The following is a 23,717-nucleotide window of genomic DNA, read 5'->3' on the forward strand; positions in this document are numbered from 1 at the left end:
TTATTGATCATAAGAACAGGAGTAGGCCAATTAGCCCCCTCGAGCCTGTTCTGCCATTCAATGAAATCATGGCTGATCTGTGACCTGCCTTTGTCTCATATCCCTTAATACCTTTGGTCATATTATGTGTGAAGAAATACTTCTAACATCTGTCCTAAATTTGCCTTTCATAATCCTGAACCTGTACCATCTTGTCCTGCTTCTCTGGCATATCTGAAAATTGTGTTTTTATTTAATTTCTGTATCACGTTAAGTATCTGAAAAAGTGTTGTCCTCTCTGAGACATCTCTTTTTGAGATGCAGAAGCCCTCTCCTTATCCAGTCATTCCTCATTGGTCAACCTCTGACACCATTTATCATCCTCATTTCTGTTCTCTGCGCTTCCTCCTGAATGGCCCACTTGTGTTGCATCAAGTAGAACAGTACTGCAGGTGCAGCTTGACTAGGAGGCTACACCTTTATGATGACCTCATGGGATTTGAATGCAGCTGATTTGGGCAGGATAACTCTGCATCATGCGGGGGGCGGGGGGGCGTTGTGAATCATAATGCTTAAGGCGTTACGACCAATGTCCCCCGTAAGCTGCTCTGCCTCCTGCGCAGCCTGCCTCCCCCAATGCAGGGCCCATTCAAATTTTTGTGCATGCGCGGTATCTACAGCGGAAAAGCCGGTGAGCAGCCTGCGCGGGACCTTGCAGGCGCGCAGCTTAGCTGGGATATTGGTCATGACTGTGGGGTAGGCTTGATTGATCAACTGGTCTTTTAATCTCCATTATTCTTGTATGTTATCCAGTTTGCTTCGTTTATTACCACCTCACGTTTTAGATATGGTGAGGTACAAGTAAACTAAACATACCTCGGTGTCTCATTCTCCCTTTTTATGCCTTCTATTCTTAATTCCAATATCCAGTTGATATTCATTTGCCACTGATTAGCCCAGATGCGAAACCTATTGAGTTCCCCAAGAACTTGCCTGGGTGCTCGGAGTCCAGAATCTCCTTGTAGACTGGAGTCTTCTTGACCTGTACTTGGGAATACAGGGCATAATTTCAAAAGTTTGCAGATGGCACGAAACTCAAACGTAATAAACAGTGAGAAGAGTAACAGACTTCAGGAGGACATAGACAGACTGGTGAAATGAGCAGACACATGGCAGATGAAATTTAACGTAGTGAAGTGTGAAGTGATGCATTTTGGTAGTTTATATTGCCCCTCATTCTTCCTAAGTGGTACAATTTGGTGGGAGGGGCGGGGGTTAACAGAGAGACCTGGGGGTGTACATACAAAAATCTTTGAAGGTGGCAGAAAAGTTGAGAAGGTTGTTTTTAAAAAAATAAAAAAAAGTATACGGGATCCTTGGCTTTACAAACAGACGCATCGAGTACAAAAATAATGCTATATAAATCACTGGCTAGGCCCGAGCTGGAGTATCGTGTCCAAATTCTGGGCACCACACTTTAGGAAGGATGTCACCGCCTTAGAGAGGGTGCAGAAGAGATTGACTAGAATGGTACCAGGGATACAGGATTTCAGTTATATGGAGAGACTAGAGAAGCTGGGATTGTTTTCCTGAGAGCAGAGAAGGTTAAGGAGATTTAATAGAGGTGTTCAAAATTATGAAGGGTTTTGATAGAATAAATAAGGAGAAACTGTTTCCAGTGCCAGATGGGTTGGTAACCAGAGGAGACCGATTTAAGATAATTGACAAAAGAACCGGAGGCGGTATGAGGAACAGAATTTTTACGCAGTGATTTATTATCTTGAATGCACTGCCTGAGAGGGCGGAGGAAGCAGATTTAATAATAACTTTCAAAAAGGAGTTGGATAAATACTTGAAGGGGGAAAATTTGCAGAGTTATAGGGAAAGGGCTGGGGAGTGGGGCTAATTGGATAGCTCTTTCAAAGAACCGGCGCAGGCACGATGAACCGAATGGCCTCCATCTGTGCTGTATCATTCTATGATTCTGCAAACTTAACTACTTTGTATTAAAACTGCAATTGTTTCAGTGTACCAACAGTCCCAGGATGAACCCCAATTCAATACTACATTACGACATAGCTCCTTTTAAAACTATTCTATGGTTTCTTCCATTTAGCCATATTGCTAATCCACATTCATATTTCACCCTTGATACCCATTCATTTTAGTTTGTGAAGGAATCTCTTGTGCGGCACCTTATCAAAGACTTTTTCAAAGTCGAGGTACACTTCGTCAATTTGAAACCTCTGTTCCTCAAAAGAAGCCCTAGGTTGATTAGACACTCAATAGGTTTATGAATTTACAAGGTTTCCAAACCGGTTTCGATTTCTAAAATTGTTGAAGTGGCCTTATCTGAAGTTAACATTTCTTTTCCAGTAGACACTTTAGATGTAATTCCCACTTGCCATTCAATGAATCGTCAATGCAGAAAAATAACATCAAAGATTGCGAACAATACAAAAAGAATATTCTTTGCAAGATTTGCCCAATAATTGTTAGCTAGGCTTCATGTAACCACAATTTACAGTTTGTTAGAACAACACATGGTTGTGCAACAGTATTTATAATAATGTCTGGATTTGCTTCTTTATAAATGCTATGAGAGAAATTTAGTAAACTACTAAAGAAATGTTGATAGGTGGAAACTACTTTAATTTTAACAATAATTGGACCTGGTAGGATAAGAAAACACTGGTAGGAGTAGTATATAGGCCCCCTAACAGTAGCTATACCATTGGACAGAATATTAATCAAGAAATAGGAGCTTGCAACAAAGGCAATGCAATAATCTTGGGGGACTTTAATCATCTTATAGACTGGACAAATCAAATTGGCAAAGGTAGTCTGGAGGACGAGTTCATGGAATGCATTCGGGACAGTTTCCTAGAACAGTATGTCATGGAACCAACCAGGGAACAGACTATTTTAGACCTTGTATTGTGTAATGAGACAGGGTTAATTAGCAATCTTATCGTAAAGGATCTTCTGGGGCAGAGTGATCATAATATGATAGGCAAGTCACTCTCAAAGTTAATGTGAAATTCTAAGTCCAAAACTAGAGTCTTAAAGTTAAATAAAGCAAATTACATAGGTATGAGGGGCGAGTTGGCTAAGGTAGATTGGAAAAATAGATTAAAAGGTATGGCAGTAGATAAGCAGTGGCTAGCATTTAAAGAAATATTTCATAATTCTCAACAAAAATACATTCCATTGAGAAACAAAAAGTCCACGGGAAAAGTGATCCAACCGTGGCTAACTAAAGAAGTTAAGGATAGCATTAAGATTGAAAGAAGAAGCTTAATGCTGCAAAGAATAATAGTAAGCCTGAGGATTGGGAAAGTTGGCAAAGGTTGACCAACATGGTTGTGTTCAGCAAAGGTTGACCAAAAAATTGATGATAAAGGAAAAAATAGAATAGGAATGAAAACTAGCAAGAAATATAAAAGCAGATTGTAAGAGTTTCTACAAGTATATAAAAAGGAAAAGAGTAGCAAAAGTAAACATTGGTCCCTTAGAGGCTGAGACAGGAATGGGGAATAAGGAAATGGCAGAAACGTTAAACAAATATTTTGTATCTGTCTTCACAGTGGAAGACACACAAAGCATACCAAAAATGGTGGGGAACCAAGGGTCTAAGGAGGGCGAGGGAACTTAACATAATTAATATAAGTAGAGAAAAAGTACTAGAGAAACTAATGGGACTAAAAGCTGACAAATCCCCTGGACCTGATGGCCTACATCCTAGGGTTCTAAAAGAGGTGGCTGCAGAGATAGTGGATGCATTGCTTTTGATCTTCCAAAATTCCCTAGATTCTAGAGTGGTCCCAGCGGATTGGAAGGTCGCAAATGTAACACCGCTATTCAAGAAAGGAGGGAGAGAAAAAACAGGGAACTGCAGGCCAGTTAGCCTGACATCAGTCGTCGGGAAAATGCTGAAATCCATTAAGGAAGTGGTATCCAGTCACTTGGAAAATCATAACATGATTAGGCAGAGTCAACATGGTTTTATGAAAGGGAAATTGTGTTTGACAAATTTATTGGAGTTTTTTGAGGATGTAACCAGCAGGGTAGATAATGGAGAACCAGTGGATGTAGTATATTTGGATTTCCAAAAGGCACTCGATAAGGTGCCACATAAACGGTTATTACACAAGATATGGGGTTGGGGGTAATATAGTAACATGGATAGAGGATTGGTTAACGGACAGAAAACAGAGAGTAGGGATAAATGGATCTTTTTCAGGTTGGCAAGTTGTAACTAGTGGGGTGCCGCAAGGACCAGTGTTGGGACCTCAGCTATTTACAATCTATATTGATGATCTTGATGAAGGGACCGAGTGTAGTGTATCCAAGTTTGCTGATGATACAAAGCTGGAGTCTGCAAAGGTATATAGATGGACTAAGTGAGTGGGCAGTAAGGTGGCAGATGGAGTATAATGTAGGAAAATGTGAGGTTATTCACTTTGGTAGGAAGAATAGAAAAACAGATTTTTTAAATGGTGAGAAACTTTCAAATGTTGGTTTTCAGAGAGATTTGGGTGTCCTCATGCAAGAAACACAGAAAACTTGCATACAGGTACAACAAGCAATAAGGAACGCAAATGGCATGTTGGCCTTTATTGCAAGGGGGCTGGAGTATAAGAGTAAGGAAGTCTTGCTACAATTGTACAAGGCCTTGGTGAGACCACAGCTGGAGTACCGTGCACAGTTTTGGTCTCCTTATCTAAGGAATGATGTACTTGCCTTGGAGGCAGTGCAACAAAGGTTCACTAGATTGATTCCTGGGATGAGAGGGCTGTCCTATGATGAGAGATTGTGTAGAATGGGCCTATACTCTCTGGAGTTTAGAAAAATGCGAGGTGATCTCATTGAAACATACAAGATTCTGATGGGGATTGACAGGGTAGATGCTGAGAGGTTGTTTCCCCTGGCTGGAGTGTCCAGAACTAGGGGGCATAGTCTCAGGATAAGGGGTAGGCCATTTCAGACTGAGATGAGGAGGAATTTCTTCACTCAGAGGGTTGTGAATCTTTGGAATTCTCTACCCCAGAGGGCTGTGGATGCTGAGTCTTTGAGTATATTCAAGGCTGAGATAGATAGATTTTTGGACTCTAGGGGAATCAAGGGATATGGAGATCGGGCAGGAAAGTGGAGTTGAGGTCGATGATCAACCATAATCTTATTGAATGGCGGAGAAGGCTCGAGGGGCCGTATGGCCTACTCCTGCTCTTATTTCTTATGTCTCAATGTAATTACGATGTTCCTTTCTCTCCCTAATCCCCAATATTTTCTTGACTTCATATGGTTAAATTCCATTAACCTGATTTTAGGACAGAGGCATTAGTTAAGTTACTGCTGAAATAATTTTTAATTGCCATGACTTTTCATTGTATCAAGCTTTTCACACGAAGTTGTTGGGGTGCAGAATACAGGAAAAATGCCAGTATGCATTTCCATTTACAGTAGTACATGTGTTAATCCCTCTGACTGAAAATAAATGTGGAATAAACGCCTCACTATATTTTGATGGTACATAGTTTAAGGCACAGATATACAAGACACTCTGGAGGCCAAATGCAAGCTTCTTTGATCCAATCTGAAAAACTCCTGTCAGTTCACTTCTCCTTTGCAAAGCCAGCTTCAGCACCTTCGAACTATTTAACATTCCTGGGCCTGGAGGGCTGGAAAAGACTCCTTGGCTGGTGGGTTTTGACCAATCGGGGAGCAACTTTTACCAGTCCTCCAGACTGAGCAGATTTAAAGACCTGAAAAATTCTCTCCCTCTTCATGCTGCTTTAGTGGCCCCAGTTAGATTATTGCTGCTGCCCATGTTCATAAAAGATGTGTCTTTTATAGCTGGGGTTTTATTCCTGAAGACAATAGAATCTTAAAAAAAAACAAATTGCTGTGACCTAAAAGGGGGACAGAGAAACAAAGGGACTGAGCGATAGAGAGGCCATAGGAGAAGAAGGAGTAAAAAAAAAAGAGGTGAGGACAGGGCCCGAAAAGAGGATCATGAAGAAAGTGCAGAGCAAAAGAATCAAGATTTGAGATGGGAAACAATGGGGGCCAAGGAGAAGAGAATGAATGGGGGAAAGGAAGCTGGGAACGAGGGGACAGAACGATGGGTGCTTAACATGGTTTCACATTTTGAAGATCTTGCTATTTTGTGTAGGGGTGGGGGTGGTTCCTTGCTTTTTTGTGTGTGTGGGGGCTTGTATTATTATGTATTCACATGTGGCTAACTCGCTGGTTTTGACACATGTATTCAGCTCTTAGCTCCAAAATGCTAGACATTCTTGATTTAAGACTTAAGCTATGTTTCATCACCTGAAGAACAAAATTGCTGCGTCATTGCTTTTTCGGACTCTAATACTACTGTTGAACCCAGGAGTTTATCTAACCTGGTTGTCAGCCACCAAACCTTGCACAGTCATCATAAGGTGATAAACTTTTTAAGAATTGTGAAAAAAACAAATTTAAAAAGACAAATTAAGCCTGCAACTTGAAAATATGGAAACCATAAAATTGTATCAAACTCAGTAGAAGAACGTAATATTATGAAAAATGAAAATACTGAGTTAGTTAATATTCATGGTTCTACACTTAGTAAAATGAAGTGTCCCTAATTTTTGATCAGTATTACTCATTTTTGGCGAGTCCCTTATTTTTGGAGCCTGTCTTTTGATACTCAAATTTCCAGGTTGATCGGTGATGCCACACCTCCAGTAGATAATCCTAACATATTGAGAAGCAGTAAGCTGGACTGAAACTTCTCATTAATTCCTTCTCTAATTTGTTGTATTTTTTTTTAATAGGATGTGCCTCTCATCAGCTTGGCAAATATTTTTCACAATGCTAAACTATGGGATGATGCAATCGTCGTCGCTACTATGGCAGTGGAAATCGCTCCACACTTTGTTGTCAATCACTTTACCCTGGCTAATGTCTATGTAGCAATGGTAAGTGACCCGGATTGATTACAACACCTTTCATGGTCAGTTGGTATGGCTGAATTTCTGTTCATATTGGTTTCAACTGGATGCCAGTTATGATGATACGTTGAAATAGAATCTCTTGTTTCAATGCATGCAAATTTTTGAAGAACTGGCATGTGGAGGAATATTTTTGTTTGTAATTTATTTTACCCCATTACACTTCTCTGTACAGTTTTAAATTTTGGCTGAACGGCAGGAGACAGAGAGTAGGGATAATGGGCAGGTACTCTAATTGGCAGGATGTGACTAGTGGTGTCCCACAGGAATCTGTGTTGGGGCCTCAACTATTCACAGTATTTATTAACAACTTAGATGATGGCATAGAAAGCCACATATCAAAATTTGCCAATGACACAAAGATAGGTGGCATTGTGGGCAGTGTAACTGAAAGCATAAAATTACAACGGGATATTGATAGATTAAGTGAATAGGAAAAACTGTGGCAAATGGATTTCAATGTAGGCAAATGTGAGGTCATCCACTTTGGACCAAAAAGGAATAGAGCAGGGTACTTTCTAAACGGTGAAAAGCTAAAACAGGTCCAAAGAGACTTGGGGGTTCAGGTACATAGATCGTTAAAATGTCATGAACAGGTACAGGAAATAATCAAAAAGGCTAATTGAATGCTAGCCTTTATATCTAGAGGACTAGAATACAAGGGGGCAGAAGTTATGCTGCAGCTATACAACACCCTGGTTAGACCACAGCTGGAGTACTGTGTTCAGTTCTGGGCACCACACCTTAGGAAGGATATATTGGCCTTGGAGGGAGTGCAACGTAGGTTTACTAGAATGATACGCGGACTCCAGGGGTTAAATTACGAGGAGCGATTACACAGACTAGGGTTATCTTCCCTAGAATATAGAAGGTTAAGGGGTGATTTGATCAAAATTTTCAAGCTATTAAGAAGAATAGATAGGATAGATAGAGAGAAACTATTTCCACTGGTTGGGTATTCTAGGACTAGGGGGCATAGTCTAAAGATTACAGCCAGACATTTCAGGAGTGAAATTCGGAAACACTTCTATACACACACAGGGTGGTATAAGTTTGGAACTTCCTTCTGCAAACGGCAATTGATGCTAGATCAGTTGCTAATTTTGAATCTGAGGTTGATAGTTTTTGTTAAGCAAAGGTATTAAGGGATATGGGCCAAAGGCAGGTATATGGCGTTAGGTCGCGGATCAGCCATGATCTCATTGAATGGTGGAACAGGCTCGAGAGACTGAATGGCCTACGTTCCTATGTTCCTATGATAGATGGAAGTGGGTGATGGAGGAGTGGTTAAGGCTACTGCAGAGGGAATGATGCTTCCAGAAAGTGGGATATGGAGATGGCAGATGATTTGATGAATGCAGCAGCTGGTGGGATAGAAGTTATGGACAAGGGGAAGTCTTGCGAGACAGAGTAAGAGAAGAGGCATAGGAAACTGAGCACGTGGTCAAATGACCTCTCTGGAGAGAAACTTCAGCTGGGGGGGGTAAGGCATTTCTGAAGCTCTGGTATAAAAAGTGGAGTCAACAGAGCAAATGTGATGGGGAAACTGGGAGAAAAGAAAGGAGTTCTTGCAGGAAATGGGATAGAGAAGCATAATATAGGTAATTGTGGGATGTGCGGAATGAAGAAAGACACATCCAGGAAAGGAGTAGTCAGAGAGGGACCATGTAAAGATGAGGGATGGATAAAAGCTGGAAGCAGAGTACGATGAATTAAATTCCCCAGGTCAGTGTGAGAGAGGGAGCGAGCACCAAGACCACAAACCATGTAATAACAGAAGTATTTTTAATAATGTGAAATGATGATTCGGTGTTCTCATGGTGTTAAAAATTGTCTCTCTTATTCACAGGAAGAGTACGAAAAAGCAATGCGATGGTACGAGTCTACTTTGAAACTACAACCGGAGTTTGCACCAGCAAAAGATCGTCTTCGCACAATCCAGTGCCACTTGTTAATGAAAAAGGAGAGACGCTCTCCATAAGGGTAAAACCCTAAACATGAGACAAAATTATCCAATTCCTGCTTCAGACCATTTAAAATGGCACACATCTAGTTTAATTGAGGGGGGTTCATTTGTGAGAACTTAGAGATGGAAAATGAAATGAGCTGCGGAACAAAGCTTAAAAAGAGTATTGTAACTATCACACCTTTAATATAATTACTGGAAAGAAAAATAAATTGCATTAAAAACAAATTACAGTGGTATTGATTTTGTATTTCAAATGATAATGTACAAAACTTAAATGGTTCGCAGAATGTTTTGTGTATGCAGGATCAAGTCAGGAAACTGCAGTTCTAAATCCTTGTGGGAAATAATGGGGACCTGTGTGGAGGTGGAACAATAAACCATTTCTTAATGACTGAAGCTTTTATTTATTTGGCATTCTTTTGTACATCTGTTGTGTAATACTTGTAAAATCCAGTAGGTGCTGCTCATAACACGAAACAAAAACCTGGTTCAGGGTTTTTAATGGACATGTATCCCATTTGGTAGAAAAAAATGCACTGAATTATACTATTCACTTCAAAACACATTTAAAATTCAGAAACACAACTTAGTCTCACTACAAATTTTAGCAACACTTGAGTTTTCATAATGATTTGGAACATACAAAATGCAGAGTATACTAATGATGCAAATTTGAAAGCTGGATTGTTTTCTTAAATTTTTGGTGTTTGGTACGAAACACTAATATATTTATGTACATATAATTCACTGATTAAAAGTAATATGCCATGATTGCTTTTGAAATAATACTGTAATCTCAAAAATATACAATAATTTACAAAAGGAAAGATACAGAACTAAAGAGTGTTTCCAAGTTCTTAATTATTCTGTATTTGTGGGAGTTTTATTATTATTTAGTGACTCGAGAGCTGTAAAAACTTAGGTTTGTTCTGGTAATAGCTACACGGATAGATATTTCACTAAAACCAATCTAACCAGAAGGTATGATTGAATGGGCTTAAGGTGCTTCCAATATGTTTACGAGTTACCTGCAATAATACACTTTGAATAGCATTTTTAATTTACAATTCTTTTTTTCTTCCTGTGGATACCTGAAGAGTAAATCCTGTTGGGTTGAGTTAACAAACATTACTTGTTGACGACACTGTTAATTGACAATGCAGTGTTTTATTTTTCCATGTTAACTTCTCTCTCAATTGTTTTTCCTGCAGGTGGTGCTCTTAATCTACAATTAAAGCTTGCATGATATTCTAAACAAGTATTATTTAGCAATAAACTAATTCCGTTTTCTTTTATATGCACTTTTTTTTTACCATAAAGCATCTGATTGTGATTTCTTCATTTTTAAAATCTGTCAAGCTAGCATTAATCAGTTTTTCTTAATATCACAGGTGTAGGAAGGAATTCATGGAAATATTTTCTATATTTCATGGCTGTGGTGTTGTCCACTGCAGGTAGTGGGAACTGCTTGAGAACACTAGATCCAGAGCAAGAAGGGCTATTCAGGTCAACAAATCTGGTCCATCGAGAGTCTGTGGATGATTATTCCATTGTTGACACTCCGCCCCTCCAATGTACATCACCTGTTCATTCCTTAGCTTAAGGAATACTAAATTCCTTCCCTTACTTTCCCAGAAAAGGGGGAAAAATCAATCAAAGCTATTAACCTCTCCGAGGTACCCTTAGGTCTTGATACCTCAATACCAGTAATGAGCAGCTGTTACCTCTTCTCCCACAGATGCAAACTAACTTGTATGTAACTATATATTGCACAGAGAATTGAAATTAGAAGGAATAAAAAGAGACTTTAATTCCACTTTCTGGACAATTAATGATTCTCCTCACTTTGTAAATGGTCAAATATTTGTTACTAAGATTCTGAATGAGTAGCTATTCAATTACATCTAGGTTTTTAAAACATCATGGCCAGAATCTGCAGGGAAAATAACGGCGAGTTTAATGCGCACGCCATTATTAGTGTGTGACTAACCCAGCAATTTGTGGTGAGGAAGAATTAAGCCGTGAGTTGCGAATATCCACAAGTTGCTGGACGATTTGCGCCACTCCGCCGTTCGCCTCACAAAAGCAGGAGCTCGCCGTCACCTCCCTATGAGTTTCAAGAAATTGTTGCACGCTGCTAACGCGAATTAAACTCGCTGCAGAAAGTTGGGGCTGGTACTTAACGATGTAATAACTCTTTTAATTACAAGATTTATGTTCCTCAAATACCAGAAAGGGAACAATTGATACCGTGGAGTCTCATTGCTGCAGGTAGTAAATTGTTATTTTGAGGATTCAAAAAAAAATCTTTCTTTTCCTTTCTGCCCCTCTTTTTTCTCTCTCAATCCAATATTTCTTTCCCTTACCTGAAGAGTGAGAGGGAAAAAAATTAATTAACGGGACACACCGCGAGATGCCCCACTCCAGCAAATTCTGGGCCAATAAATCTCCAGGTGCCAACCAATGTTACCTTTAACTTTTTTGGGGGGTGCGTGGTCCATTCAAAATATTTTCCCCATTTAAAAGCCGGTGAACCGGCTGCACGGGAACTCGAGCGCTGCACGGCCACGCAGCTTAAAGGGAACATTGGTGCCAACAAAGTAAAAGAATGGTCGTTAAATATCTTTATTACTGTAATATTAGTCTGTACCACTAAATAACCAGTTAGAAATCAAGTATAAAATCCTTCTACCTGCCCTTTCTTCTTCCCTAATCTTGTTCTGTTTTATATTAATTTTAAAAATCAAATGCTTATACTCTACTGAACTCATTAATTTTTTTTAAGCCTAAGCCAGCCAGGCCAGTATATGTAATGAAACTGGGAATCTGGTAAAAAAATAAGGATTAAACAAAGGGTAGACTTTCTGATTTAGAAAATTGAGTAGAGATCCATTCTGCTGGAGTGTCATTCCACTTCCTCATGCCCCTGCGTGCCCCCACCCACACCCCGACACACGCACACCCTTTTCTGTCATGTTCAATTTAGTGGTGCAGCTAGCATCATCCAGTTTGTAGACAGATCTATGTAAGTGAAGCGAAAATAATTTTCAGACGCTTCTGCTGGTTTAGTGTAATTTCTCCTTTTCATCGATATAAAATGGATGTCCAGGGTTTCTAGGCACGGAGTTGTGTATAGACGTAGGTTTATAGAACGCCAAGATTATCTGATATAAAAACAAAATGCTGGAAATACTCAGCAGGTCAGGCAGCATCTGTGGAGAGAGAAACCGTTAACGTTTCAGGTCGATGACCCTTCGTCCCTCACCCTCTGTTTCTCTCTCCACAGATGCTGCCTGATCTGCTGAGTTTTTCCAGTATTTTTGGTTTTTATTTCAGATTTCCAACATCTGCAGTATTTTGCTTTTGTAAGATTATCTGATAAATTGTCCAGGCATTTCTTAACTGTTTTTCTTGAGGGGTTTTTTCTTCCTCACTTAGTTGTTCAGGAGCCTTTGTGGCAATTGGTATGGTGTAGTTCCCCCCCACCCCCAACAGCTCCAATAGTGTCACAATGGGTTTCTTCATGGGAATCCCCCTATGTTTTTGCTTTTCAAAATGAAGCGAAGAACTAGAGAAAGTAGGCAAAAAGGGTCAGGCTGCAGCAGAAGTGCTCAACACTCCCACATCAGAATCTGCAGACATTTGTTAGAGGAATGGTGTTTGTGGAGGTTTTGATGAAGGATGCCTTGACAGAATTGTACCACATACTCAAAATTAACTTGGAGGGAGTGAGTAACTGTATGTGCTGCAAAGTATTGGTAAATCTGGACGTACTGGGGCCTGGCTTGGCGTTGCCTGGAATACCTAGAAAAAGAGAAGAGGAAGATAGGTTAGAATGGTGTCCTGAAGAGCTGCCTTCAAATATGGTTTTCATTAGGTGTGCTTTGGTGTATGCTTTGCTGGCAATTATTAAAGGGGGGAGTAGAATGAGAACTAAGAGCAGCAGAAGTTGGTAACAAATGCTGAGCTAGTGGCTGACTTGATACCTCATCTCTGGCACCCTCTATTGCCTCCTTTCCAAGGATTTTGAGGACCTCTTTCCCATGTGGGGGTAGTGCTCTTTGGTTAGGGAAATCTGCCTCCTTTTGTTGATCTTTCACAGTTGTTAAAGGCTGTCTACTCCTGCAAGTAGTGTGAAATAAATGACATGGCATTATTAAAGTGACATGTAGTAAGACTCAAGTACCAGCAAGCAGCATGTAGTGGGTGTGATAACATGTACATTCAACACCAGCTGCATTTGAATTGTTTTGGGCTGAGTGTTTTTAAGGATGTGAATGAAGCAACATTTCCAGTTGAAGGCTGGGAGTGCAAAGGATACATTCAAGGTAACATTTGAAAGTACTTTAACATTCTGAGAGAGGAAGGTAATTGGAAGGGTCATCCATATGTTGCACACTGTTACTGTACGGCTATGGTATGTTCCCCTAACTTGGCTGTCCTGGTATAGTCATTAAACCTTTTCTAACACTCCTTCCATGTGCATGGTGTTGTAATGGTATCAGTAACACAAGTTGAGATCTCTTCCCTTTATCCTTGGGCTACAGTTCTTGGGAAGGGCCCAGCCAAAGAGCAGTCCCCCTTTGTGCCTCACTTCCTCATGGAGAATCCCTATGGCCCCAACAGAGAACTGAGCTATTCTATGGCTTGCTCTTGCTTCTTTAGATATTTTTTCACAAGTTTGCTTCATTTCACTTTTTTAACAATTATAATGCCTGTCTCTTCTGCCCCTCCCCCCCGCCACTGGCACATTCCCCCCCCCCCACCAAAAAAAGGTCTCAATCAGGAGGAGTTCTATACCTGCAGCTCTCGATGTATTTATTTAGGCCATTCAGTCCAACTGCTCTATGCCGGTGTTTATACTCCAAACAAACCTCCTCCCACTCTTACTTCTTCCCACCCTGCCCCTAAATTCCTCTATGCCTTTCTCCCTCAGGTATGCATCAAGCTTCCCCTAAAATGTATCAATGCTAACTGCTTCAACCACTCCACGTGGCAGCAAGTTCCACATTGTCACCATTCTGTATAAAGAAATTTCTCCTAAATTCTTTATTTGATCTGTTAGTGGCTAATCTTATATTTATGCCCCTTTGGTATGGACTCGCCCCCAAATGAAAAAAGTTACATAGAATAGAATTTTACAGCACAGATACAGGCCATTCAGCCCAACAGGTCTATGCTCCACATAAGCCTCCTCCCACCTTGCTTCATCTCACCCCATCAACGTATCCTATTCCTTTCTCTCTCATGTACTTATCTAGCTTCCCCTTAAATGTATCTATGCTAATCATCTCAACCACTCCATGTGGTAGCAAGTTACACATTCTTACATCGAAACATAGAAGATAGGAGCAGGAGTAGGTCATTCGGCCCCTCGAGCCTGCTCCACCATTCAATGCGACCATGGCTGATCATCCAAATTCCGTACCGTGTCCCTGCTTTCTCCCCATATCCCTTGATCCCCTTCGCCTTAAGAAATATATCCAACTTCTTCTTGAATATATTTAATGAATTGGCCTCTACTGCCTTCTGTGGTAGAGAATTCCACAGGTTCACCACTCTCTGGATGAAGAAATTCCTCCTCATCTCTGTCCTAAATGGCTTACCCCTTATCCTTAGACTATGACCCCTGGTTCTGGACTCCCTGACCATCGGGAACATCCTTCCTGCATCTAGTCTGTCCAGTCCTGTCAGAATTTTATAAGTTTCAATGAGATCCCCTCTCATTCTTCTAAACTCTAGTGAATATAAGCCTAATCGACCCAATCTCTCTTCATATGTCATTCCTGCCATCCAGGTATCAGTCTGGTGAATCTTCGCTGCACTCCCTCCATAGCAAAAACATCCTTCCTCAGATAAGGTGACCAAAACTGCACACAATACTCAAGGTGCGGTCTCACCAAGGCCCTGTACAACTGCAGCAAGACATCCTTGCTCCTGTACTTGAAACCGCTTGCTATGAAGGCCAGCATACCATTTGCCTTCTTTAACCGCATACTTACCTTCAGCGACTGCTGCACAAGGACACCCAGGCCTCGCTGCACTTCCCCTTTTCCCAATCTATTGCCTTTCAGATAATCTGCCTTCCTGTTTTTGCCACCAAAGTGGGTAACCTTGCATTTATCCACATTGGGCAGATGCAGTATAATCACCTAACCTGTCCAAATCGTACTGGAGTTTCTCTGTATCCTCCTCACAGCACACACACCCACCCAGCTTTGTGTCGTCTGCAAACTTGGAGATATTACATCTAGTTCCCTCGTCTAGATCATTAATATATATTGTGAATAACTGGGGTCCTAGCACCGATCCCTGCAGTACCCCACTACAGGAAACTTTCTGGTATCCGGCACGGACGGGACCGCTGTGATGCCGGTTCATCAATAATTCCGGATAACCGAACGCTATCGTAAAAGATACGGAGCTCAGAGCTCCGTATAAAGCAACAAACCCTGTTGCTCAACAGCTTCAAAACAATCGGCACAAGTTGCAAGCATCTCTGTAGCTTAGCAACAGCTTCAGCTGCGCCCTTGCACAGCAACAAATGGAGTAAAAAAAAAAAGTAAAAAAAGTTACCTGAACCAACTCCTGAATTTTGCCGGTGGATAGAGCATTCCGGTTATTTAGGGGCCAGTTAATCGAAAGTTTCCTGTAGTCACTGCCTTCCGCTCGGAAAAAGTCCCGTTTATTCCAACTCTCTGCTTCCTGTCTGCCAACCAGTTTTCTACCCAAGTCAGTACCTCGCCCCCAATCCCATGTGCTTTAACTTTGCACACTAGTCTCTTATGCGGGACCTTATCGAAAGCCTTCTGAAAGTCCAAATACACCACATCCACTGGTTCTCCCTTATCCTACCAGTTACATCCTCAAAAAAATCCCAGTAGATTAGTCAAGCATAATTTACCTTTTGTAAATCCATGTTGACTTTGTCCGATCCTGTCACTGCTTTCCAAGTGCTCTGCTATTACATCTTTTATAATGGACTCTAGCATTTTCCCCACTCAGATTCTCCATATCCACCTTATCAAACCCCTTCAGAATTTTAAAGACCAATTAGATTTTGCTTTTCCTGAGAGACCACCATCCTACTCAATCTTTCCTGATAGTTGCATCCTCTCAATTTTGGTAACATCCTTATAAATCCTTTCTGCAATTTCTCCAGTGTTTCAATATTATTCTTACAGTTCAAAGACCAGAAATGCACACAGTACTCCACGTGTGATCTAACCAATATTGTATATAAATTTAACATTACCTCCCTGATTGTGTATTCTATTCCTCTAGAAATGACCCCAGTACTTTGTTTATACTCTTTGGGCTGGATTTTCATTAAGCTGTTGGGAAGGAGGCGGGACTAAACTTTCGGGTTTTAGTCCCGCCTCCATCGACGTCCGGCCAATCGATGTGATTTTCCCTTGATTGACCTTGTTGAGCCCGCTCAGCGGGCCAATTAAGGGCCACCCGGCAACAGGTGACATCACAGACTGTAATTTCATCTGTCGAGTTTTTGATAGATGAAATATAAATATTTCACAGCTGTTTGAAGCTGTCAAACACTGACAGTCTGACTTCTAACCTGAGTCCTTCTACGCAGACTCAGTTAGAACTCTCACCAACACTGAAGGCTGTCACTTTTGACAGATCGCAGCCATTCAGCTTTCAGTTCTGGCTGAGTGATGGACTCCCGACGCCTAGAGGAAGAAAGGCTGTTAAGGTAAGTACAGGTAAGTAAAACTTCTTTACACACTTTAGACACACCAAACACACTTACCTTTGCACTCATGCACCCATCACTCACCTGAACACTGACATCGCGACCCTTCCAAGTCCTTCAACCCGACGGCCCACCTGCTCTAACCTTGCGTGGTTTGGAACCGTCAGGAATCCCACGCGACACCCTTCAAAATAGGGATTAGGCTAAAAACTGCCAATTAACTACCTGTTAACAGGCAGTTAATTGGCACTTATCCCTTCCCGCCTCGGGGCGGCGGGTACCCGCCTCCCTTGAAACTTACGTGGAGGCGGGATGGTGTCGGGACCCCCGAATTTGGGATTTTTGCCCCCCCGCACGCCTGAAAGCCCACCTCACAGCACACTGAAAATCTAGCCCATTATGTTGCTACTTTTAGAATTTGTTGTAACTGTGTTCCCAGATTTCTTTAAATACTGTAGCGCAGAAAATCAGTTTCTTACCTTCCAAGAAAAAAGTGGCCCCCTTATCCTACCAAAATGAACCACCTCACACTTTGCTATATTGAATTTCATTTGCTATTGAACCACCCAATCTGCAAGCCTATGGAAAATGGTGGACCTGGGCCAGTCTGAGAAACTTCTCCCCTCTGTTTTGTATCAAGCTTTCAATTCTGCTGCCTGGCCCTTAACGCGACATGCCCTGACCACTGTCATGAGACTCTTATGTGGCACCTTATCGAAGGCCTTCTGTAAATCCATGTATACCATCTCCACTGCATTGCCCCTGTTTACTCTTTCTGTTACCCCTTCAAAGAATTTTATACGGTTGGTTAAGCATAGCCTTCCTTTTAGAAATCCATGCTGACTACATTTTATTATATTCTCCACCACTAGATTTTTGTTGTTATCTGATCTTTTGTGGGGCGGTAGGGCCACCCACGGTTACCCAAGATGCACTCCCAACAGATGAGGCCACCTACCTGACGCAAACATTAGGAAAATCAGTCATTCGGTGCCCAAGATGGGAAACTCTTCTTCCAAGCACTCGGCTTGATGAGCATAAAAATTCCCCACAAAATACAGATTTAAGGACACAGGCTGTCTGTGATTGCTAGAAGAGCACATGGGGACCGTGTCCTCGGAGACATTTTGCAACAGGAGGAAAGAAGTCCAGGTAGGATTCTACATTCAGTTGTCTAATACTTAATTTTAAGTCTCCACCATAAACTGCTACTTAATATACTTAAAGCTGTAATGCGCCATAAATAAAAATGCATTAACCTAATATTCTCTCATACCACTAATACTTAAAGAAGCACTGTGCTTTCATTAACAATAGACAACCTTAATATACTGCAAACCCCAAACCCAGATCACGAGGCCTTGGGTGGTTAGCCTCCTATTTGTGCACAGATGTGCTGATTAGAAGAAGCATTGCTGATGAAAGTCTCCAGCCTGAAATCACAGGTTCTGAAATGAACCTCATTCTTCAATTTTTTTTAAATTAAAGTGATTTTGAAGAAAGGTTAGGTTAGCATACCCTCAAATTAGCAGTTCCCACTTAACCTACATTTTGTCACTAGCTAAGAGGCAGTAAACATGGGTGAGAACACATGTGTGATGCCTCCCTCAGTCTAGCCACATTGTAACTGGAATCCTGTTTAATTACGAAATTAGGAACATAGGAAAAGTGCAGGACCAGAAAAGCCTATGCAGTCCATCTGGCGGGTCTCAAAAACTAATTTCTGTCAGTCATCCATCTCTTAAATATCTAGCCAATACTCCTGTAAATTTTTCTGCCTCCCTGGGTAGGTCATTCCACACAATCACGACCTCTGGCACTATTTTGAAGAAGTGTGTTAGATCCGTGTGTTAATGGAGACACGGAATGCAGGAGTTGATTTAACAAGTGTTTACTGAACAAAGTCTGGAGGTGAACTAACAACACAAGACGCTACACAGGCTTATATACCCGAGTGGTCACTACTGGTACTACAGTATACAAGGGCTTCAAAAACATAGTTCCTCTTAAAGGTACATACACTACAATTCCTCCCCTTTTAGATAAATAGTACATAACATTTTAAGTAATCATTAAATAACATTTTTACAAGAACAATAATATACACATTTGCTGAAGTTAATCAATTACAAATTCAGTCTCTCTGGAGGCTTCCTGACTCGGTCCGGATAAGGCCTCGGTGGTGTAGTAGGTTCTTTTGGCAAGGTCGATTCGGCTTCAATGCTAGTGTCGGGTTCATCTGGTTCCAGTATCACCGGATCGGAGGTAGATACTATGGGTATCTCTGCTTCATCACTAGGCGTATAGAGTTGTGGTGTAGGTTGTCCTTTTTTGGATGACTCTATGATCTGGTCAGCATGGCGTCTTATTATGCTTTCTCCAATGTCTACGGTATACATCAGCGGTCCTAGTCGTGTGCAAATAGTTCCAGGCTGCCATTTCTCGGTACGGTAGTCCCGGGCCAAAACTGGTTGACCTATCTGGAAGGTTCTAGTTGGCCTTTCATTCATGCTTTGAAATTGACGGTTCTCTATGTCCCTTCTGACGTTTGGCTTGACCAAATCCAGCCGGCATCTTAGTCTTCTATTGAAAAACATCATGGCGGGGGCTTGGTTTGTAACCACATGTGTTGCATTCCTGTACGCAAACAAGAAGTTATCTACCTTATGTTGTAGATTTATGTCTTCATTACCCATGGCCTTTATGGCCTTCTTGAAGGTCTGGACAAACCTTTCAGCCAATCCATTGGTGGCGGGATGGTATGGGGCGGACGTGTAGTGCTTAACCCCATTGTTTTTTTAAGAACTTCCTGAATCCTTCGGATACAAATTGCGGTCCATTATCAGAACAGATCTGTTCAGGCAGCCCATTCCTGGCGAATATGGTCCTTAATACTGTGATGGTTTTTTCCGTGGTGGTGGTGGAGGACATCTTTATTACCCCCGGCCACTTGGAGTGTGCATCCACTGCGATTAAGAACATTGAGTCCATAAATGGACCAGCAAAGTCAATATGTACCCTTTGCCATGGAGATGAGGGCCACTCCCATGGATGTAGAGGGGCTTGTGGTGGGGTGTTTTGGACCTTCTGGCATCCTAGACAGCTCTTGGTCATTTCTTCGATGTCTCCATCGATACCTGGCCACCACACAAATGCTCTGGCTAAGTTCTTCATTTTCACTCCACCCAGATGCCCCTCGTGAAGCTCCTTTAGCACTTTATCCTGGAGTTTGGGTGGAATCACCACTCTGGATCCACACATCAAGGTTCCTCGGCACACTGACAGCTGTTCTCTTCTTTGCGAGAATGCTGGCAACAGTGGTTCGCCATGTGCTGGCCATCCCTTCACCGTTAAATCGTAGACTCGTGAGTCGGGTCATTTCGTGTTTCCTTTTCAATGGTAGAATTTGTCATCGGTAGACATTCCACTATGGTCGAGTGGAATATCTCCACTGGGTCCACTGTAGGCGCCTCTTCCACCGTTGGCAACGGTAGGCGTGATAACCCGTCAGCATTCCCATGCTGTTTTGTTCCTTTGTACTCTGCCATATTGGTGTGCCCCTAGGAAAAGGGACCACCTCTGTAGCCTTTGTGCTGTCATAATGGGAACGCCCTTTTTAGGGTTGAATATGGAGACGAGGGGTTGATGGTCAGTCAACAAGGTAAACTTTTGTCCGTGTAGGTAATGGTTGAATTTCTTCACCCCCCACACCAGGCTGAGTGCCTCCCTGTCGATCTGGGCATAGTTACGCTCAGCTGAGTTCAATGAGCGTGACGCAAAAGCTATCGGCCGCTCCGAGCCATCAGGGAATCTGTGCGATAATACCGCTCCCACGCCGTAAGGGGATGCATCGCACGCCAGTCTGATTGGCAGTGATGGGTTGTAATGAGCCAACACTTCCCTGGACGTGATCAAGCCTTTGCATTTATGGAAGGCACATTTACAGTCTTCGCTCCATTTCCAAACTACTCCCGTTTGTAGCAGTGCGTTAAGCGAGTGCAGAACCGTCGACAAGTTTGGTAAAAATTTATGATAGTAATTTACTAATCCCAGGAACGACCTTAATTGTGAGACATTTTCAGGCGCTGGGGCCTTTACGACCGCTTCAATTTTTTCAGGTGACTTATGCAACCCTTCTTCGTTAATGACATGGCCACAATATGATATTTGTTTCTGGAAAAATTCGCATTTGGGGCGATTTGCTTGTAGGCCCCGTTCTCTCAGCCTCGTGAGCACCTGCTCCAAGTTGGCAAGGTGCTCGTCGTTTTCTCCTGTTACAAGGATGTCGTCTAGGTAGCATTGAGTCCCTGGAATCCCTTGCAGGACTTGCTCCATAGCTCTTTGCCAGATAGCCGGAGCTGATGCCACTCCGAAAACCAGTCAATTGTACTGGTACAGGCCTTTGTGTGTGTTTATCGTGAGACACTTTTTAGAGGCCTCCTCAACCTCCATCTGTAGATATGCCTGTGCTAAGTCAATTTTGGTGAAACGTTTCCCTCCGGATAGTGAGGTGAAACTATCTTCTATCCTCGGAAGAGGATACTGTACCGTGTGAAGAACCGGGTTTACAGTCACCTTGAAGTCCCCACAGATGCAAACTTTTCTCTGTTCTTCAGATTTATCATTATTCAACGTTTTCTTCATGACCGGGACGATGGGTGTTGCCCACTCACTCCAATCTACCTTGGATAACATGCCTGCTTTTTCCAAATTCTCCAGCTCTGCCTCGATAGCTGGACGAATTGCGTATGGCACCGGCCTTGCCTTAAAAAACTTGGGAATTGCCGCATCTTCCACTTTTATTGAGGCGGTGGCGCCTTTCAGGGTTCCTAGTTCCTGTTGAAACACCACTTTGGCGTTAGCCAAGATTTCTTTTAATCGTCCAGGTATGACGTCATCATCGTTTTTTTTCTTACTGGTCACCATCAGTGCCTGAATGGAGTGCCAGTCTAAACGTATCTTTCTGATCCATTCACGTCCCAACAACGGTGGACCACCATCTTGCAGAACGTATAAATACAACTTCTGTATTTCCTTGCCGTTGTATACAACAGGCACCCTTATTTTCCCTCTGGGGTATACTTTCTGGCCCGTATATGTCTTCAAGACAATGGATGTGTCTTTCAAAGGTATATGCGGAAATAGCCGCTTGTAATCCCGTCGACTCATGACGGTCAGAGCTGATCCTGTATCTAGCTCCATTTTGACTGGGGACCCCGCTATCGTGAGGGTAACCCAAATGGTCTGGTAATCTTCTTTGGCAATTACATTATGTAATTTGAGACAGCTTAGTCTCTTGTTTCCGGAGTCGCTATCGCTCTTCTGGTCTTCGGAGCTACTGTCCGTCATCATTTGTACCTTTCTGTACTTTTCCTTATTGACCTTTTTACTGTCAGCGGATTTCTTTCCAGATCTGCATACACGTGCAATGTGTCCCATCTTTCCGCATTGCCTGCATGCTTTGTCCTTGAACCAGCAGTCCTTCTGGTCATGGGTGGATCTGCCGCAGCGATAACATCTCTTGAAACCCCGTATCATTTCATGGGTGCCGAAGTCCTGTGGCTTTTGCTGTATCTCTGCAGCTCCTCTTGCTGCTGCTTTGTATGATACAGCCACACTGAAAGCCTTGTCCAGTGTCAAATCTTTCTCAGAAAGTAGTCTTTTCTGTGTTCCTTCGCTTAGGAGACCGCAGACGAATTTGTCTCGTAGAGAATCTGCCAGTCCTGCCCCGAATTGGCAGTGCTTTGACAGCTTTCGTAATTCGGTGAGGTAATCAGCGTTACTTTCATTCTTGTGCTGATTCCTCCTGAAGAATTTGAATCGTTCCGCTATCAGCAGCGGTGTTGGGTTTAAGTGCTCCTGTAAGGTATCAACAATCTCCTTAAAATTCTTGTCCATCGGTTTGGCTGGAGTGATCAAGTTTCGTAACAGCCCGTATGTCCTTGCGCCCATCAGATTTAGAAGTACCGATGCCTTTTTATCATCCGCTACTTCATTCGCCTTGCAATATACCTCCACTCTTTCCACATATGTGGTCCAATCTTCTATATCACTATCGAAAGCAGTAATATTGCCAGTCTTCGGCATCTTGAAAATCTAAAATGGCGCTTCCCGCGCTTTTCTTTCTTCCCCGCCGAGTTACGATGGCGCCTCCCGTGCTTTCCCGCCGCTGCCGTTGCTGCCAACGCTGTTCTCCACGGTTCCCGTTGCGACCTGCAGCTTTTCGCGGTATTTCTATTTTTTTTATATATCGCTTCAATAGTTTCTCCGTTACTTGGAGAACCGTTCCCGTCGTGGAGCGGACCCTCTGGGACTTTCCCCTCCCTCTGCTCGGTCCGAACGCCGACCTGCTTTGCAGCACCGGCCGCGCCCTGAGTGCTCCACCCTCTCTCTCTCTTTGCTTCTGCTTCCCGACTCGCTGCCCGGCCCCGTTGCAGAGCCACCCGATCGGGCTCTAGCCCGCCGCAGCCCAGGAAGGATCAGTGCACTACCTGCCACCAGCCCGTTTAGCTGGGGAACCACAGACTGGAGACCAAGCCTGGCCCTCGTTTTCGAGTTTCTTCGAGTTATTTATTTTTTTCTTGCTTCTGGCTTCGACCTTCGTCTGAGGAATCGATCCCCTTGAGGTGCTGCTGAATTGCAGGTAAGTTCGTTTCTAACTCGTCGCCACTGTTAGATCCGTGTGTTAATGGAGACACGGAATGCAGGAGTTGATTTAACAAGTGTTTACTGAACAAAGTCTGGAGGTGAACTAACAACACAAAACGCTACACAGGCTTATATACCCAAGTGGTCACTACTGGTACTACAGTATACAAGGGCTTCAAAAACATAGTTCCTCTTAAAGGTACATACAATACAAAGAGCAGGGGAGTTGTCCTGGCCAATATTTATCCCTCAACCAACATAACAAAAACATTATCTGGTCATTAGCACATTGCTGTTTATGGGAGCTTGCTGTGCGCAAATTGGCTGCCGCATTTCCCACATTACAACAGTGACTCCACTTCAAAAGTAAAGCTGTAAAGTGCTTTGAGACGTCCAGTGGTCGGGAAAGGCG

General features: G+C 42.5%; 1 protein-coding gene across 1 annotated transcript in view; it reads left to right on the forward strand.

Moving 5' to 3' along the window:
* Positions 1–9,339, forward strand: part of ttc17 (tetratricopeptide repeat domain 17) — a 133,823-nt gene extending 124,484 nt beyond the window's left edge. Inside the window, exons 24-25 of the mRNA XM_086008087.1 lie at positions 6,798–6,941; positions 8,824–9,339. Of these exons, the coding sequence (XP_085864213.1) occupies positions 6,798–6,941; positions 8,824–8,955 (276 nt within the window). The 3' untranslated portion in view covers positions 8,956–9,339. The remainder of the gene's footprint in view (positions 1–6,797; positions 6,942–8,823) is intronic.
* The last annotated feature ends 14,378 nt before the right edge of the window (positions 9,340–23,717 follow it).

Source organism: Somniosus microcephalus, chromosome 15, assembly GCF_052327205.1.
Source record: "Somniosus microcephalus isolate GS21.2 chromosome 15, FLI_Smic_1.0, whole genome shotgun sequence".
Taxonomy (NCBI): Eukaryota; Metazoa; Chordata; class Chondrichthyes; order Squaliformes; family Somniosidae; genus Somniosus; species Somniosus microcephalus.